Source organism: Tachypleus tridentatus, chromosome 11 (assembly GCF_004210375.1).
Source record: "Tachypleus tridentatus isolate NWPU-2018 chromosome 11, ASM421037v1, whole genome shotgun sequence".
NCBI lineage: Eukaryota > Metazoa > Arthropoda > Merostomata > Xiphosura > Limulidae > Tachypleus > Tachypleus tridentatus.
The window spans coordinates 88,413,495-88,433,558 of record NC_134835.1 but is presented as its reverse complement, the minus strand read 5'-3'; the positions used below and the strand labels follow the sequence as shown (position 1 = coordinate 88,433,558).

Genomic DNA, 20,064 nt, shown 5'->3' with positions numbered 1-20,064 from the left:
AAAGAAAAATATCCCTTTGGACACCAAGATCATTCAAAAGAAGGCATTGAAATTATATTCTCAATTCACTGAAGGACAACCAGGACCATCAACAGCAGCTGATGCCGAAGAATTTCATGCCAGCAAGGGTTGGTTTGATCGTTTCCTAAAACGTTACCAACTACGATTTGGAAAATCCCACGGAGAAGCTGCATCTGCAGACACAGAAGCTGCAGCAAAGTATCCTGAGGCCTTTAAGAAACTCATTGAGGAGAAGGGATACAAGCCAGAGCAGGTCTTCAACATGGACGAGACTGGGTTGTTCTGGAAAAAAATGCCTTCCAGAACTTTCATCATGAAGGACGAACTGAAAGCTTCAGGATTCAAAGCACGAAAGGACAGAGTGAAACTTATTATGTGTGGCAATGCTGCTGGCTGGATGATGAAACCCGGCCTCATTTATAAATCTGCAAAGCCCAGGGCTCTGAAGAACAAAAATAAAAACACTTTGCCTGTCTTCTGGATGCATAATTCCAAGGCCTGGATTACGAAGCTCCTGACATCTAACTGGTTTCATCAGTGTTTCATCCCTCAAGTGGTAGAATACCTTTGCAAAAAAGTACTTGAATTTCGAGTGTTGCTGATCATGGATAATGCTGGCGGTCACCCTGTGGATTTGTATCATGAGGGAGTCCAGATCGAGTTCCTCCCTCCCAACACAACATCCCTCCTCCAGCCTATGGATCAAGGAGTGATTCGTGCCTTTAAGGCACTTTACACTGGCAACTGTCTTCAACAATTAGTTGATGAAATAGACGAGAATGAGGACTTCCAGTTGAAAGTTTACTGGCGCAATTTCACAATTGCATTGTGCCTGACAGTCATATACAAGGCACTTCAAGACATGAAAAAAGAAACATTTAATGCATGTTGGAAAAATCTATGGCCAGAATGTGTTCATGATTACAAAGGGTTCTCACCGGATGAAATTCAACATGATGCTGTCAACAAGTCAGTTAAACTAGCAAAGTTAATCGGTGGTGAAGGCTTTGATTACATAACTTATGAAGAGTTCAATGACCTGATTAACGCCCACTCTCAGCCTCTAACGGACGAAGATTTGGCAGAGTTGACGAAATCTGCCAGTGAAGAAGAAACAGAGGGCCAGGAAGAACCATCACAAGAGGAAGAGGACGAGGGTCTAACTCTAGAACGGTTGGCTGAACTCATGTCAAAAGCAAAGGATTTGCAAGAGACTTCCAAGTCATGGGACCCTTACATGGTTCGTTCACTGCAATTCTCAAATGCAATTAACTCTACCATGTCGACCTACAAAACTCTATTCATCACTATGAAAAAACAACGGAACCAGCTGCCAATAACCATGTTCTTAAAGAAGGTACCCAAAACGTCAAACCAAGCCACACCCGAAGAAAGTACGACACCTCCTCTTGACTCTCCCACAGAAACAACACAATCTCTTGACTCTCCTGAAGAAATGGAGCTTTCTCCTTAAGTGCCTGAAGAGGAGGAGTAATTACCTAAAGTGCTGTAAAGCAGCAGCTAAGCTGTGCCATACTGTACATTAGTGTTATCATCATCATCGTATGGCACAGCAAATTTCATCATCATTTTATTATCATTCATTATTGGTGAGTGAACAAACAATATTAAATTTTTTTTCAATTATTATTGCAATACAGTACATATTTTTTTTATAAATGCATACACTGTATGTACAGTGCATATTTTTGTGACCGTGTATTAATAATGTTTTTAATTGCATATTATTACTGAATTGTACTGTACTGTATTATTATTACCTGAACTGTGCGTACTGTATTTATCTGTCTAAGTTTGCCTTTAAATTTGTTCCACTTTCTGTCAATTCTAATACATGTGTTGTATGCATAGAAAATGACTTTACGGTACAGTAATACAGTATGGGTAACTGTACTATGCGGTGTTACTGTCCTCCTGTACTTACGTTTCTTTTTGATTAAAATATTGTTGCAATACAAAATTAAAATGTGTTTACATTATCATTACTACATTAGTGAAATACATGACTGCATGCAATATTACTACATTATTACTGTATTAATGAGTAAGAGTGTCTTTAGAAAGTGTCTGGGAAGCATTTAGTACCGTATATAATCTCATACATAGAAGTTTTAAAACTGCATTCAATATTTGCGGTTTTTCGCTATTCGCGGGGGGGTAAAGAACATAACCCCCGCGAATAGTGAGGGAATACTGTATTCCATTCTTGTTGAGTCTTCTTGATGCTGTAAATCTAGACACTTTTCTGTCATTTTGCACATGGTCATTTATCTCATGCTTGAAATCAGTGGCAGTCTTTGTTCTGTTCTGAAGACTGCATAAACAAAGATAATTTTTATCATTGAATTTATGTCTCTACCTTTTCTATTTTCATATTGACCTTTCTCAGTCTCATGATCTAGGGCAGGGGTTCCCAACCGATGGGTCGCGACCCTCTGGGGGGTCGCAAAGCCTTGGCAGGGGAGTCGCATAGCCTTGTTAGAAGTAGCTTGGGATAACATTAATTTTATTTCATCAATTACATTTTCAAGTCGCGAGTGCCAAAAGGTTGGGAACCCCTGATCTAGGGTGTGTTTAATAGTGTTTGTGGAGCATTTCAAGTTTGCAGCAATTTGTTGGAGAGTCTAAACATCATCACAGAAAACATTTATGCATACTCTCTACTCTGTTGACAGTTCTTTGTGCTTTTTCTGGTTGTGAGATGACAACAAAACTCAATACATACAGTGTTAACTCTTAAACAGCAGGAATGTTGTGGCTAGTAGTTCACCACAGATATTAAATTGGGGAAAAAATTTCTTAAACATAATCTTTAACATTTTTAATATGAATTTTGAATAAAATATGAAAGAAAATGAAAAGGAAAGCATAATGAAGATTTGTTTATTAAAAGTTCAAATGTTTTTTTATGATATGAAAATTACAAAAACATTTGCCAATGCACACTGCTGCTCTCCATTCTTTCCACTAGGTAGTCATCATTTTTCACTTTTCTTTTCTTGTTGTCTGCATACATACGTGATATTGTCTTTGTCCACTTTTTCTAGCTCCTGAGGATGGAATGCTTTCTGAAAAGTGCAGAGAAAATGCTTTTTTTCTCCCAAAAGTCTATCAGGAACACTAAGGCTATGTCTTCCTGGGAAAAGTCTTGTCATCCTTCTATATCTTTCCAATAATTGGTAAATTACATTGTAAATAAACTGCCTCAATGATGGCTTCTTGCCAGTTTTTACTAGATGCATAGAGAATTCAAAATTGAGATATCAGTTAGATGAAAAAAGAGCTTCTCGTACCACTTCACACATTTACAAAGGAAGTCAGTTTATCCAGTTTGTATGCCACTTTAGTCAACTAGCCTCATGATGATAGTATAATCTAAAACCATATTGGGTTTGGTTATTAGTTGTTTAGTTTTGCATTCATCGTTTCCTCTATTTCGTTTCACCTTCATGTACTGTACTAATCAAATTAACAGGATGTTTGTCTTTACAATAAAGTGCTAAAATATTCCCTTGCTTCTTGGTCTCAACATCTCCTTTCTTCAGAGTTGCAAATTTAGGCATGTTGTTCTTGATTAGTTATAACTGTTCCACAAAAAACCTTTTTTTTTTTTAAGAGAAAGTTTTATAATTCTAGATAATAATTATCAGTATATAATATGTGACATTTTCCAAGGTAGTCTTTTATCAAATGCTTGAAAACTGATCCTGAAAATCTTAATTGGGGATTTTTGGGGACATCAACATTGCGTGCATAATAGATAATCATATCTATTACAATTACTGTCTTACAATCACATAATACAAACTACTTTATTTGAAATTTGTGGCACTTTCTTGGAATGTATTGCTTGAAAACAGTATGACCCTTGAAAAGAATCAAAGATTCGTTGATAACTACTTTTTTGAAATGAAATGGAGAAAATGATTTCATAGCTAAATTCTTCACTGTTGTAAACACTTCTTGAACTTTCCATAATCGATCATCTGTATTTGATTCTTCATTATTTGCAAAATGCAAATATCTTGATCTTGAATTTATCTTGAGTAATGTATTTTGGAAAAATTGAAGTTCTTATAAGAGAATCATTATTCCAATAATCAGTGAACACCTGCCTTTCTTTACATGTGGAATAAGCGTTACCACAGTAAAAAATGTACAAGTTTCCTCAATAGTTGTATCTTCCCATTTCTTACTTCATGAAGTAGAGGGAGTGTTACTTTCACTTTCTTCAGAATTCAGTGATTTACAAAATTCAGTATTTGTTTGTTTCTCGCAAAAAGTGACTCATTATATTTTCATTAGATATAGCAGTAAAAAGTTCACATTCTTTAGATTCATCCATGAACCTAAATTTATCTACGAGTCCAACATTTCTACTATCAAAAGAATGAATAAATGGATCAAAATTGTGACATCTTACCAATTAGAACCAATGAATGAAATATTTCATTTGTTGAAATGGATATTTTTTTACTGATTTTTATCTAGTGACTTGCTTAGGTATTTTAAGAACTGAATGATTATTATTGACAAATTCAAAGAATCACTAAACATTATTTTTTATTATTGTACAGTATAAGTGTGTGATGTGTGTGTGTGTGTATGAATAAATTTTGGGAATTTGTTATTTATGTTGCATGGTTATTGACAAAATATATATATATATATAAAAGGTACTACATACAAAAACTTTTGAAGTTCAGAGACAAGGATCATAGTTAGTCAAATTAGGGGGCTTTAACATACAGTATAACATTAGTGGTAGCATAGTGTTTTCATAAATGCAACTTGCTATTTTTTAGATGTGTGTGGTTTTACCTGTGTTCAGATTTTTTTTTTATGTATTTAAATATTACTGTTTTTCAGAACACATGACTGGTAGTCACCAGTATTTTTGGATATTTGTGTGTGTGTGTGTTGGCAGTATAGATTTAGAGTTAAAACTTTTATATAAACATTTTTTAATACTATTGCTACTTGCAGTAAATTTCTTAATTACAGTATTTTATCATGGGTATCTGAAAGTTCAAATATAGTAGTAGTTATGTAGTTTTTATTGCACATTTTTCAGAGAGCTTATAATTCATAAAATTTATTTTAATAACCTGTGATGTTGTATATATTCAACCATTACGTGTCTTGAGTTTCTTTAATGCTGAAAATTTTGAAACCAAATGAATTGTTAGTAATAGTTTGATAATATTTTTGGTTTAGCTCCACCTCCTCCTCCAACGCCTCCACAGCCACCACTACCAGAACTTCAATGTTTGTCACCTTCTCCAAAGGTTGTCAAAGATCCAGGTATATATGAATTTTTAATGAAACTAAAATATCAAATTGTATAGATTTATTATGTAGAATTTAATTATTTTACTTTACTGGAATTAGTTTATTTTAATTTCTGTGTATAAAGATTTGTTATCTAGAACTTCCTTTCAATATTGCATTGCAACCTAAATTTCAGAATATTAGTGCATGTGTAATTATTCTTTTAATAGTAAAATATTTTGTTATTTTACTTCCACACAACAGAACCAATTCCTCAACTTCCTCCCCCTAAACCTAAACCACAGGCTCAGTTTTATGTGGATGGAGTATTCCTGTCTGAAAGTGGAATGGATCAAATTAGGGCCTTAACCATTGAACAACCTAAAAAACAAAGAATACGTAGGCCTAAACATCAAATAGGTGGACGACCATTTGTAATGGGAGAAGACAAAGATGTTGTTTCTAGTGGTAAATTATTTCCCTTTTTATAAGTTTTTATTTTTACAACTAATCTTTTATTTCTTTTTAAATCAACACTCGCTTATGTAATTCTGTGGGAGAAGTTAACTGAAGTCATTGTAATTGTAACTTTTGTGTGTTTTCTGTGTAATATCATCCTGTGAATTTGTCTGATGTTATTGGTTGTATGTATATTGAAATAGTATTACCAGAAAAAGTCCCAACATTATAGCAGCACATCTAATTTACATGACTGAAGAAGAAAAGCCAGTTTAGCATCAGTAAGAACTTGGAAAATCTTTGATACAATACCCATTAATCTAATTGTCTAGAACATTAAAGAATATTTTGAAAGTTAAATGTGTAACTATTAAAAAGAAAACAAAGTTAGGCTATTTTTTTACTCACGTTTTATAGCTGTTTTAAAATTTAAGCATTAAAATTTGTGATACATAACATTTTAATTAAATTTGTTGTCTTAGATTTCTTGAAACAAGTTGTGAGGGTATATTTGTTATAAGTATATGAGTGGAGTAAATAAAAATTTGATATAGTAGAAAATACTTCAACTCGTAATGTATTCATTAAAATAAATATTTCTTGTTAATGTACATGAAGCTACAAGTGATATCATTGTGTGTATTATTGCCATTGAATTTTCACAAATACTATTTTGTACCACAGAGAACCAGAGGTCCCATACTTTGGGTCAGGGAATATTTATGATAAGTTTTAAGTAAAATATAAAATCCATTGTTTGTATTTAAGTAGAGTTGGAGATAAGGCTGATTTCTCATTTTACATTGCACATGGAACTGCTTCTGCTTTCTATATTACAAACTTATTTCTGCTTTAGCATTATGTCCTGAATAAATAACAGTGTGTTAAAATAGCATTAGAAATAAAATTCAAATATGGTATTCCAGAATTTATATATAAAGATAAAATGTAGTTTATTTTGTTGTATTTAAGAACATTTGATCATCCTTTCTAGATATTGCTGCAGACCTAGTAAGTATTGAAACAGATGTAAGAATGGAAGTTGATGATGGAGAAGATGGGATGAAGGGAGAGGTAACTGATGCTAGCTTAGAAAAAAAGAGGCGACAAAGGAAGTTGCATAAACTTGGTAAGTTCTTAAAAGTTACTGGTGGTTGAAGAATAAGACTATTAACTTGTACTGAATAATTATTATATAAATATTCCCTAAATTTGGTTTTTATAGTTTTTATAATGCTTGAGGAAATTTTTTCAATGAAAATGAAATAAACATTTTGAACTTCAAAATGTTTCTCTTTTGATATAATAAATAATGTTTCCGTGTGAGAACAGTTATCTTCTGTAATTAGTGTGTTTATTAAAGTCTTAATTCTATAAATAAACAACTTTCTACTTTTGCTAGTAAGTAGATACTTTTAATCTTCACAACAAAGGAATTGTGCATGTCTGAAATTCAAGTTTTTGGGTACACAGTAATATTTTAATATATTAAAAAATATGAATGAATTCACGTAATCAATTGTGAATTATCTTGAAATCTCAAGTTATATTTAGTAACTTTTATTTAGTTTTTATTTGAAGATTTAGCCTTCTTTTGTACACTTGCATTAACTAGCTGACAAAAGTTTGTAGTTTATTTCCTTTCTGTGTGGGTGCATATTTAAATTTCTCGGTTTCAATTATATATTAATAAGAATTATGTAAGTCTTCTGTGCTGTGTATATTTATTTTGCCATTACAACTGAGAACTGAAACTGTCTTTCAGTGATGTTGTTAATTATGTTTTGATACAAACATGCACATTTTAGATAACCTTAATATTTTATTTCTTTTATTAATCTATGCACAAGATGAATTGTAGGTCTTTTGAGCATGAGTAGATTTGAATATAAGGAAACTATGAAATAGTTATCATATAAGTTTTTGTTCCATGCATTTCATTCTTTTGCACAAGCAAAATTATACAATATGTGTGAACTATTATTTAGAAAGACATTAATTGTATGCATAAGTGTTATCAGCTAAAAGTGAATTAAGGAATTGTGTGAGATACAAAAACATAAGAATAAATAATGAAAAAGTCTTATGACTTGCACTAATATCTCAGAATGTGTTAAAATATTAGAAGTGTACCTTCAAGTACTTAAAATGAGGTCCATGAAACTGTATTGCTTAAAAAGAAAGTTGCACAGTAAATACCATTTTCATTCCTAGAGATCTATATTATAGTAGTTCAATGTTGGGCAGCAGTACATCTTTGGATTTACAATGCTAGAGTTTAATCAGGAGTTTAATTCCCTTTGGTGGACAGCATGTAGCTCAGTGTCGCCTTACTATAAGAAAACACACACACACACTATATTATAGTAATTAATATTTTTTTCATTATGCTTTCTTAATTTATATCAAGTATTTTGGAATTTAGGTGAAACTTGTTTCTTACTCAGGTAGAAGTATTTGATATTGTAAATAATTCGTATGTTAGAAGAATACACATAGGTATATTTGTTATTTGAAGTGGAATTTAATTTATAATGTAGGTACAGTTATGAAGTAGTAGAATATAATGATGAAACAGTTTTTACCACTCTAATTTTCCATGACAGGAATTGGTGGGTTTGTTGCTAGACCAAGAGCTAGGAGCCTTTCTACTAAAGAACAAGGAAATGAACAGACTCCTACTAGTATGGGTAAAAAATTATATTGCTATTTTTTTTAAATAAATTGTGAAATATTATTTGGTAAACCTTGAACATAAATATTTTTATTATATTTAAAGATTTTTCAGGGACTGACTAAAAATCTTGTATAAGACCAGCCTCTATTATAATAATAATGAAAGAAAGTTTTTCTTGACTTTATTGTGGATTATATTTTGTAGTGGCTGAGTATTTTCAAAATACTTGATACCCAGACAGAAGAAATGATATGTGTAAATATTGCCTTTATCCTGATGTCTAATGAGTACAGGGTGATGGTAAAGAAAATTTAACAGCTCATGGCATCATATCTCCAAATGGTGGCATAGAATAATGAAATTGATATAGGTGTTATTCTGTGTGTGTGCTGTCATTTGGACAATCTTGTATCTGTGAAATTTTGTATACTATAACTTTGAATGTACTAAATATATCTTTGTGGAATATATCTTGTACACAAAAATGGCCTAATGATAATTGATGGGCTTATTTTGTAATAAAGTATTTTTACTAAAGATTTCTCTGTGAATTTAATAAAATTTTACTAATTCAGTCTGAGTGCAAGGTGGTTTTCACGTTAAGAATAAAAATACTTCTTTTCATCTCAGTTTTCATTTGTATAACCATTTTTTGGTAAAACTTTGTGCTTTGTTTTGTATTTTCTTCATGTTAACTGCAGTGAACTTGTCTGCAGCACAAGTTTTAAAATATGAAATCAAAACAAAAATTATTTTTTTCTAGAATGAATGCTGGATGTAAGAGACAGTCATTTATTTATTCTAAACAGATTGTGAAAGTCTTTAATAGTTTCACATCTGCCTGACCCCAGTGGTTCAACAGAAGCAGTGTGAGCCCACAGACTTACAAACTTGAATTTGATACTCATGGTGGGTACAGCACACAATCTGTTGTGTAGCTTTGTGCTCAAAAACAAACACGTCTACTTGCGTTTCATCTTAATTGTTTTATTCTTCTTTGAACCACTCCAGACTAGTGTGACAAAGCAATAAATTGAACGGTGAGAGCTTAGGGTAAACAAATTTTTGAGTTACATCACTTGACAGCATTTCACATGTGTTTTTCAAGACAAATGTTTTTTGTTTAATTTTGCTTTTCACTTAGGTTTTCTGATCACCTAATAATTTTCTACTTTTTGCATATTATTACTTATGTTAAGAAATACATAACAGTAAATAAAAAAATATCGGGTTATACTCTTTGCAATGAATATAAGTGGACCTGTTGATTAGAGCATATGTCTTTCAACCAACATGAAAAACAGAGAAGCATGCAGAGAGATGAACTAGTGAAATGCTATTTCACCAAAACATGCAGTGCTGAGGCCTTATTTTAGGCTGCATTTGTAATGAATCATGTACAGATAGGCCACTAACACTTTCTGACACGACCATTTAATTCAGCCATGCCGTAGCAGAACAAGCCAGCACATTGGTGCAGCAATGCACATTATGTGTGTGTGTGTGTGTTGTTGTTTTTTTACAAGTTATGTTCAAGCACTGAAGAGTATGTATTTAATCAAACTTTTCATTTGTATTTCAGTTCTTGACAAGACTGTAAGTCAGTGAATGACTTAAGAATGATTTATGCGCTAATAAAGCACACTTTACCCTTTCTGGAAGTGCCAACACCCATAAATGCTCCTGTCTCCTCTTAAGTGGTGCCTGTTGCTTGTAAACATTGCTATTCTCATGTTGCAGTAATGAAGTATGATACACTAACATTTCCATGAAGGATGGTACCTTTCTGTAAGTTGGTAACTTGCACAAAACACACCTTACAGGAGCATTTTCTGTTTGGATGTCCATTTTGTTTACCAGACCTAACAACAACCAATCTTTAGATGTAGGATTACCTGAAGTCAGGGGTGTACCACGGGTAGCTTCACAATATTGCACACTTTAAGAATACCAGTGCAACAGATAAGAGTGCATTACTACACTAATGTCCATTGTCATGAAGCTACAGTGCATTCTGGAAGCTAGGAAAAGCACATCTTGAATAGTTGCTGTGAGTGATCAAACATTAGGCCATAATGGTGCAATTGGTGATAATATGTGACATTTGTGGCTTTTGAACCTGCACCATACACTTAATACTACTGTGCAATATCTCCTTCCTATGTTATACCACTTGTGAAATATGACATATTGAACTGTGAAATGTGCTTTATAATCACTTTTTTGCCAGCTTAAATTGTGCATAGGTTTAAAGAATAAATATTTTTTTTTATTTTTTGCATAATTACATGCCTTTTGTTTATGTTATACAGATCAAACAGATGGGATGGGTGTTGGGGAAGCTCTGAAATCTGTTGTTGGAGAAGCCCATACTGAACAGCCAATCCAAGAGAAGCCAAAGAGGAGACGAAGAGTGAAGAAGAAAAACCCTCTTGAGGAATGTTTCCCATCATACTTACAGGTAATTTACAGGTGAATAATTGGAGCTAAAATTGATTAAAAAGCTTTGCTAACCTAGGCAAATTTTATCTATTGGTAACTTTTTTTTAATAAGTTATGTAACTTTAAGACTAGTCGCTTTATTCAGTTGCATACATCTAGTTCAAGAATAAAGATTTATTTTTTAATAAACAAGAACTATTTATATGATATTTCATAGTGTATGTTTTTTATCACAGAGTTACCACATGAAATAAAACATTTATGTATTGGTAATCCTTTTATATATATAAAAGTGTGGCTTTAAGACTTGAGTCAATTTATTCAAGTGTGAGTATCTAGTTAAAGAACAATTTCCGCAATATTTAACAGTTTTTTTTTAACTGGTTTACCTTATGGAATAAAAAATAATTACTTATCTTTAGTGGGTTAAGAAACTTTATAAGTTCAAGAAGTACTTTGGGTTACAGTTGTTTTTTTGTTTGTTTGTTCTTTTTAACTATTTTATGTTGAAAAGTTGCACATTCTTTTAAAAGTATAAGATTTCTAAATTCTTCTCTAAGAAATAGCCAAAAAAGCAAGTAATTTTGATGATTAAAAACTGGGTTAGTATTAAATCTTATTTATTTAGCCAAGCAGATACATATAAAGAGATAGGTGGTAACTTTTAAATCTTGAAACTAAAGGTCAGGTTTAGAAATTAATTTGTTTTACTTTCAAGTAGTATGTTGACATTTGTTTTGTACTAAACCTGTTGTGTATCTGACCTAGAAAAATGTTTAAATCAATTTCAGGACCAGAAAATGATGTTATATTCTCATGTAAATTTGATTGCTTTGTAATTATGTATTCAGGAAGCATTTTTTGGACGAGAACTTTTGGAAACAAGTAAAAGTGAAAGTCACTTAGAGGTATCAGCTGATGATTCATCTAGTATTCCAACTAGAAATCAAGAAAAAACAATAATGATGTCACTACCTAAGACTCAGGTTTCTCAGACTGGTATGAGTGAACAAGGAACCAGTCTACATGTTAGTGCTGTTAATACACCCATCTTAGCTGGAACATCATATAGTAATGTTCCTCAGTCATCAGCAGTACCTGTAAGAGTAACTAGTTCATCTGCTGACTTTTCAAATATTTTAACAACTATGCTAACTGGAAGTCAAGATAAAGGAGAAAAACAAAATATTGAGGAAAAAGATGAATCTTCACCAAAGGTATGTTTCGATAGCTACTGCATCTTCTTAAAAATAAAATTATTTTATTGTTTTATTCTTTAAATATAAAAATATGCAACTCTCACATAATATATCATTTTGTTAACATGCCAGTAGAATCTTAGCTTCAAAAATCAATGAAGAAAATGGAAAAAACCACAATATAACCTGTTATATGATCATATTTGGCAGACACAACTTAAAAATTTATAGAGATGTGGTTGATTGTATTGTGTAAATATGTGTCAGTATCTGTCAAGTTTTTAGTTACTGCTGTTAATTATTTACCATTGATTGTGTATAAGACCTGTTGAAATTGAGATATATTGTCTTGAGTGCAATATATTAATAAAACATCTAAAGTGTTGTTTTTTTGTGTGTAGAAAGAATATGATTATACATTAAAAAAATTGTATCACCTGAAATTACTGTGTGTTTGAAGCTGGGTACTATTAAATAGTATTATTTTACATCAAAGGTGATTTCATAAACTGTTAATGAAAAAGAAATAGTCATATTATCACAGTAGCTGACTTGTAGATTTATAATGTTGATCTGTGTTGGATTGCAGCAAAATGTTTTCAAAAGTCAATGAGAAACAGAAAATTTCTTAATCCTGAATTAAAGTTCTTTTTGTTATTTTCAACTGTATAATATGACTTGGCTTTTAGTTTAGTGTATAATAAAAGTAATAAAATCTTAACTTTGTGATATCATGCAAGAAGAAAAGATGTTTCTGAACATCTTCCTCCACAATTATAGCTCTCGGTTTTTTTTTAAACCTGGTTTATAATTTGATACTTCATTTGAATTATGAATTTACATTATACTGCATGTGGTGTTCGTCATTTCAAAGCAAAGAAAATTCACAGTGTTATAAAATAAAAATTATTGTGAAACTGTGCAAGGGAGTGGAAAGACAAAAAAAATCAGTAATTGAAATCTCCAACAAAGGTAAATGTTTTTAATTGTTCCCTAAAAAAATATTTCACAAAGAAATGTTTCTGAATTTTGAAAGTTACAAATTTATGTGAATATTACATATAAATTTAAGTTATTTTACAGAAGCTACATAATGTGTAAAAAACTTAGTTCACATCTCAGAGTACTTCATCTAGCAGGGTTTTTTTGCAATGCAGTAATCTAACTGTATGACAGGAGCATTGAATTGATGTACCTATACATTTAAGGATTGGATTGCCAATGTATTTCAAATTACTATATTGTTCTCAGATTGTTGTGGTAGAATAAAGGGAAATAAACTAACATTTATTTATTTTTTTATTTTAAGTCACATAATACATGACTTTATTATAATTTGATGAAATGAAAGTTTGGATGCAGCATAAAATTAAATTTTGTAACCAACTTTAGTGTGTAATACATATTACTATAATAACTAATTGTATGTGGTTGTTACTAGGTTAACAAAACTTATTTTCTCAGCAGAACTAAATTAAATGATACAATACATAAGGATTGATATACAAACAAAATTAAAGTTGAAAAAATCTTAAAGAAGCTAGTAAAATCACAGTTTTCTTTATACTTTCTATTAGCAAAATTTATTTTACACAGATACATGCAGATTGACATGTGTTTGTGTAATTTTGTAAACAAATTCTAAAGTTTCATCTATTTATATTATAATTTGAGAGTTAATATTTAATTTACATGAGTGTATTATAGTGTTGTTTTTTAATAAGGTTTTTTATGTTTGTACAGTGAAATCATCACTTTAAAGAGGTCGAATTAAATAATGCCGCTTTACTGAGAAGGCTTTTATCCACATGTTAAACTCAAGAATCTAACTTTGTTATACACTTGTTTTTTGAAATTGGTTATTATGGCCCACCTTGGAACTACTTTATAACCACAAATTTATACAAACTATATTTAATCTATTAAATATATCTTCATGAAGTTTGGATAACTATCAATAAACTTTAAAATTCTGTTGTGCACAAAAAATCAGATGTTTTAATAAAGTATATTTTTTTATTTGTTGAGATATCAGTATATTTTGTAAACATACCAGGGTAGCCCCACCTACTATTTCATTTTTTTGAAACCTTTTGTCTGTTCATGCCTAATTTGTTTAACTCCATTAAAATGGGTAGGGGTCAGAGGGCATGTTATAATACTTGTAGATTTGCATATTGATTGAACTACTATTTTATGAATGTATGTCAATAAGCTTAATATCAAATTGTAAACTATAATTCAAATTTTAACATTATACATTAGTTGGTTTCTTAATTTGAAAGTAAATACAAGAAAAATGGCTAAATATTCATTTTTTGGTGTTACACTGGTATGCCATCTTCTGGATTTGGTCAGATTACATTTTATGGTGCCCACAGTACAGTGTATATAGTTTCATATGAATTATAAACTCAAATTTATGATATTGGCAAGCTAGAATATAACCAAAGAACCTCCTACCTTTAATGTTTGTTGAGATGACATAATATTGAATCTACGATGTTTGCTTTGCCCACCACTTCATCATTTGTGAAAACTTGTGTATCTACAACTGCTTATTTGAAATGAAATAGAAACCCTACAACCAAAGTGCTTTGGAAAGATGGACCTTTCTTCTTCAGGGGCCAGAGAAAGAAAGGTCCACCTTTTGAAAGTACTTGGGTTATAGGGTTTCTATTTCATTTATGTCAAGACTTCTTGACATGTTTTTTAACCTCATGAATACAACTGTGTATTCATACCTTTTAGATTATATCCAATCAAAAGTGCTACATAATTCTGTTAGACTTTTTAAGTTATATGTGAGAGAAAAGCTCATATCCTTGGAGAGTTTGAAGTGTTAGGATTAATGCTATTTTTCTGAACAGAAATTAATTTTTTCAGACCCAAATACAGCATAGGTAGGAAGCTTGATAAATTACAATAGATTTCTGTGGTATTGGTACAGACATTTACAGTTTTTTGGTTTTCAAAAATGCACATATGAAGTCTACAAAAATGATATTTTTCTACGTAGAAATGTGAATTTGGACAAAGCTTGTGATGACAGTTAGTAAGTACAGCTCACAAGTGCTGAAATTCTAGTGTTTCCAAATACTTTTATTTACTGTTCTATGTTTTAAGGAAAAATTCAATATTTATATGTAAATAGTAATAGTATACCTATGTAAAATGTGGTAATTGTCACTTCACTGAATTTTACAAAGTATTGAAAACTACATATTTATTGGTTACAGTGTAAGTCTGGTAAAATAGAAAGCAGGATGTTCATAAGCACTCTCACACCTGTATCATTACTAAATCCTGACCACCCAAGTTTATTGAATTGGATACTACTTTGTACAGAGTAATATCATAAATGTTTTTTCTCACTTTTATTTAGTACTGTACACAATTCTTGTTAAAACTATCGTAATGGGTAAACAATTGATAAATCCTACCCCCACTGTATTTTTAGAGCTGAGATTTAAATAGACTCTGATGGAAATCTTCACTTATCAAGTAATATTGAAATATGTGACACGTTTATTGGATTTGCTCAGACTTTCTACAAAGTCATGGCATAAGCATTTTATAATATTTTACATATTTCTCATTATGTAATTGATAGTGGTTAAGTGCAGTAATACCCAAACAGAAATGGTGATTCATTGCTTTTATATTCAGCAGGTTTCTGCTTCATCTGCTAACAATAGAATAAACATAAGGAATAGGTATTAAAAATACAAGAAGAAACTCCTAAGGAGATTTTCCTTGGAAATTCATTGCTCCTACTGAAAAAGACAGACAATACTCTTAGTTTTGTTTTTTCATATTTCTAAGCCATCTACTAGTGATAAAATAACTGCAGAAAATAAGTATTAAAAATTCAGAATTATAATATGCTGACTGTAAGTACTTTGAAATTTTGTGATCAGTACTAAGAATACATTTTATTTTACATTTGCAACCTTTATTTTTTATTATTATTTAATTACTAAACTACAAGCTGAAGAATGAAGTTTAAAGTTACAACAAAGAAAATAAGAGATAAAGTATAAAACTGCTGAAAATAAAAGTGATTGATACATAATTATGAATTTTTTATTTGTTTTCACTATTTCTTGTTATTAAAATAACTAAAATGTAAAAAAAATAAAATTTTTTAGATAACATAATGAAAGAAAAATAATAAGAATCTTCATAGGGTATATACACTCCATCAACTTGTTTGTTATGCTGTTTGATACAATAGTATAAGCTGCAAGGGCCCGGCATGGCCAAGCACGTAAGGCGTGCGACTCGTAATCCGAGGGTCGCGGGTTCACGCCCGTGTCGCACTAAACATGCTCGCCCTCCCAGCTGTGGGGGCGTATAATGTGATGGTCAATCCCACTTTTCGTTGCTAAAAGAGTAGCCCAAGAGTTGGCGGTGGGTGGTGATGACTAGCTGCCTTCCCTCTAGTCTTAAACTGCTAAATTAGGGACGGCTAGCACAGATAGCTCTCGAGTAGCTTTGTGCGAAATTCAAAAAAAAACAAAACAAAAAAACAATGAGCTGCAAGTCCTTCAACTTGTGTTGGAGGATTTTAATAAGTGGATGTATGCTGCTACAAGATTTAGGCAATACAGAGAAAACTTTTGTGGTTTCCTGTTAAAATTTGCTCTTATTCTAGAACAAAGAAAAAGATAATTTAGTTTTATTTCTTAATTTTTATGGTGTTTATATAGTTAACATTCATAAAATGACATTAAATACAGTTTTATTGAAAAAATGCTATATGGTTATGTAGAAGGATATAGAGATTACACATATGAAACTTGATAATTTTCAGATAAAGAAAAGTGTTTTACTCTTAAATGCAAAATTACTTGTCATGTTGGATAGTGAATATTCTGAGAAAAACAATTCACAACCAAATCTTTATACTTAAAGCTTAATATTTTGTATATGAAAGTATTGTATTGTTTACAAGTAATGTTCAAAATTTTGTAAAGATGCACATGGGTTTCAGTACATGTTTATAACCAAGAGAAAGAGTATGTTCATAATCCTGTAAACCTGTGGTAGCTTGTAAATGCTTGTAAGGAGAATCTTGTTGTTTCACGGGAAATTGTGAAGACTGTTGACTGATTTGTTCTGAACAGAAGTGAGATGTTTTGAACTTGCACATAGCCCAGTTAGCAAGCCAAATACATAACTGGAGTTTTATGTGTACCAGGATTGTAATTTGATATTTTTTTTAGTTTTTAAAATGCATCTCTGTAACTTACAACTTACAAAACTTAATTTATCATTCCCCTCCACTTGAGAGAGTAAAATGAGACTTAGGAAATACAATGAGCAAGTACAAGTCAATTTTATAACATCGTAAGTAATGTAAATCATTGGTTTCTGTATATTTTTTATTTACAGTTCTGTGTTTTCAGAAAAATAACTAAAAATTAATCATCCATGATTAAATAGTTATGTTTGTAAGCACTTATATACTTTGTACACCTATACTGCTAAGGTGTGACCACTTAAGCAGGATGACTAACATTGATATACTAATTAAGTTTCTTGGATCAACCAAGACTGTACAGAGCCATATCATAAATATTTTCTTGAACATTTATTATATTGGACAATTTTTGTTGCAATTGTAAACAAGCCAGTAAATCCTCTTTCACTGTGTTCTCAGAGTTAGAATTACAATACACTTTGTGGGATAATTCTGGTAATTACACCACACATTTTATGTTCAACAGGTTTCTACTTCAACTGCTAACAGTGAAATAAACATAGGAAATAGATATGAAAAGGATGAAAGTAGAAACTGTCAGAGAAAGTTCATTGGAACTTTGTGGTTATTATTGCCTATTCCTATTTTAATTGAATTTAATCACTAAAATAGGTATAAGTAGCTCCTAAATTTAGGAAACCTTTTCTGTTGTAGACACAGAAGTGCATTCACACCCAATCAGTGTTTGTTAAAAGTCAGTCAAAAATTAGTGCATTAGTGCAAATCTCTGTTTGTGGATTATTATGAAAAAGCCTTTGTTAAAACAGACTGAAGATAACAATTATCTGTTGATAGTGGACAGTGTGTAACACAACGTGAACCATGTATCTATGATTACATGACACCTGCCATGCATCATGAAAACAGCAAATGACATCTGAAGTTGAGTGAAATCATAATGGGTATTTTGTATGTTGTGGATTTTGTATCTGTAATAACTAATCAAAGTTAACCAAGCTACAAATTTTTGCATTCCTGTCTTAACAGTTGCAAATAAAAGAGACAAGGCTGTACCTGAACTAGTTGTTCTGGAACCAGCAGCTTGAACATTCAAACCTGTCCCACTTGCTTCCTTCAACAAGGCTCTCATTGACACTTTTGGTTTTGAATTTACTCCTCTATTTTAAAAATTCAACTTCCCAAATGCCCTTCACATACCAAGCATAGAATCATCATACAGTTAAGATAAGATATTAACTGTATTCCTCAAACACCTAACCTTAATTCCATATGTGGGGCTGAAGAGAAACAAATGTTTCCCATTGCATCTAGTTGTCTCACGAGCCCCTTTATGCCAGATTCTCTACTCATAAACTCCAGATATTATGCAACACCTGAACTTTTGCAACCAAAATTAATTTCTGAGTGACAGTTTCTCCAAAAATGTAAATTATTGTGTAGATTATTTTCAGAAAATTTGTGGAAGAGATAAAAATTGAGGATAATCGAGGTTCATGGATAATCAAGGTAGTGATGTAGCCCTTATATCATGTTACAAACATTAGTGGCTCTAAATCTGAAAATATTGGTCAAGGCCTGATTTAGAGGATTTTGGAGATATATTGCGAATGAAAATTTAAAGTATTTAAGTAAAGAAAAGTATTTTTAATCTTAATATGAAAATCACTTTGCACTTGGAGCTGTATTCACTTTGACTCCATGTATTCATAGACAAATTTTTAGTGAAAAATATTTGATTAAAAACTTTGATTATTTTTTGTTTACAAATGCTTCATAATGTTTACCAAAAGCTTTAAAAATTTCTTGATGATACACAAAACTTTTGAAAAGTTATAGTATAGAAATCTGAGTATAGAAATGTAAAATCTTAATTAATAGGCCCTTTTCTTATTTTCTGTTAGGAAAATAATTGCTGAAAAGTTAGCAAAAATACATCTATATTAACAGTTCATGGTTTGCTATTTTTGTGATGTATTTAGGTTGTTTTTTTTAATGATTGTGCACTCATATTTTATGTATTTCTTCTCAGGGGTTTTACCTGTAACTGGCGTATTGCATAGCAGATATCATATTCATTTGTGTAATTAACTTCAATGACTTTGAAGGAAACTTAGTACTATATTTATCCAGGGCTTGGATGAAGCATTTTTTTTGTGTTTCTTGTTTTGGTTTGTGCACCCTTATTTTATTTATTTCTTGTTGGAGGTTTTACCTGTAACTGGCTTATTGCATAGCAGATATCATATTCATTTGTGTAATTAACTTCAATGACTTTGAAGGAAACTTAGTACTATATTTATCCAGGGCTTGGATGAAGCATTTTTTTGTTTCTTGTTTTGGTTTGTGCACACTTATTTTATTTATTTCTTGTTGGAGGTTTTACCTGTAACTGGCTTATTGCATAGAAAATATCAAATTCATTAGTGTAATTAATTTGAACTACTTTGAAAGAAACTTAATTCTATATTTACCCAGGGCATGGATGAAGCAGACCTTGGTGATAGTGAGGCTTTAAAGGATTTACTTCCTCTACCCCAAGATATAGCTCAAGACGATGAATTGATGAATATATTGATGAATGATGGAGATGATTTGGCTAAACAGGATGAAGGTATATTTATTTACTACATAACTAGAAGATAAAATATTAGAAATTATTTAACTTTTTTAGAAATTTACTTTGCAAAAGTAACATTATCGTACTGTTCTGTGAAAATTTCAAACCCTTTGACAAATCAACTGTGTTG

The 20,064-nt window shown here is 31.2% G+C and overlaps 1 protein-coding gene across 1 annotated transcript in view; it reads left to right on the top strand.

Annotated features, from left to right (window-relative positions):
- The window catches only part of LOC143232713 (histone-lysine N-methyltransferase 2C-like), a 180,224-nt gene that overhangs the window by 40,164 nt on the left and 119,996 nt on the right, over positions 1–20,064 (top strand). The window contains 7 exon segments of the mRNA XM_076468458.1: positions 5,260–5,346; positions 5,578–5,781; positions 6,767–6,901; positions 8,379–8,462; positions 10,762–10,910; positions 11,743–12,108; positions 19,793–19,928. Of these exon segments, the coding sequence (XP_076324573.1) occupies positions 5,260–5,346; positions 5,578–5,781; positions 6,767–6,901; positions 8,379–8,462; positions 10,762–10,910; positions 11,743–12,108; positions 19,793–19,928 (1,161 nt within the window).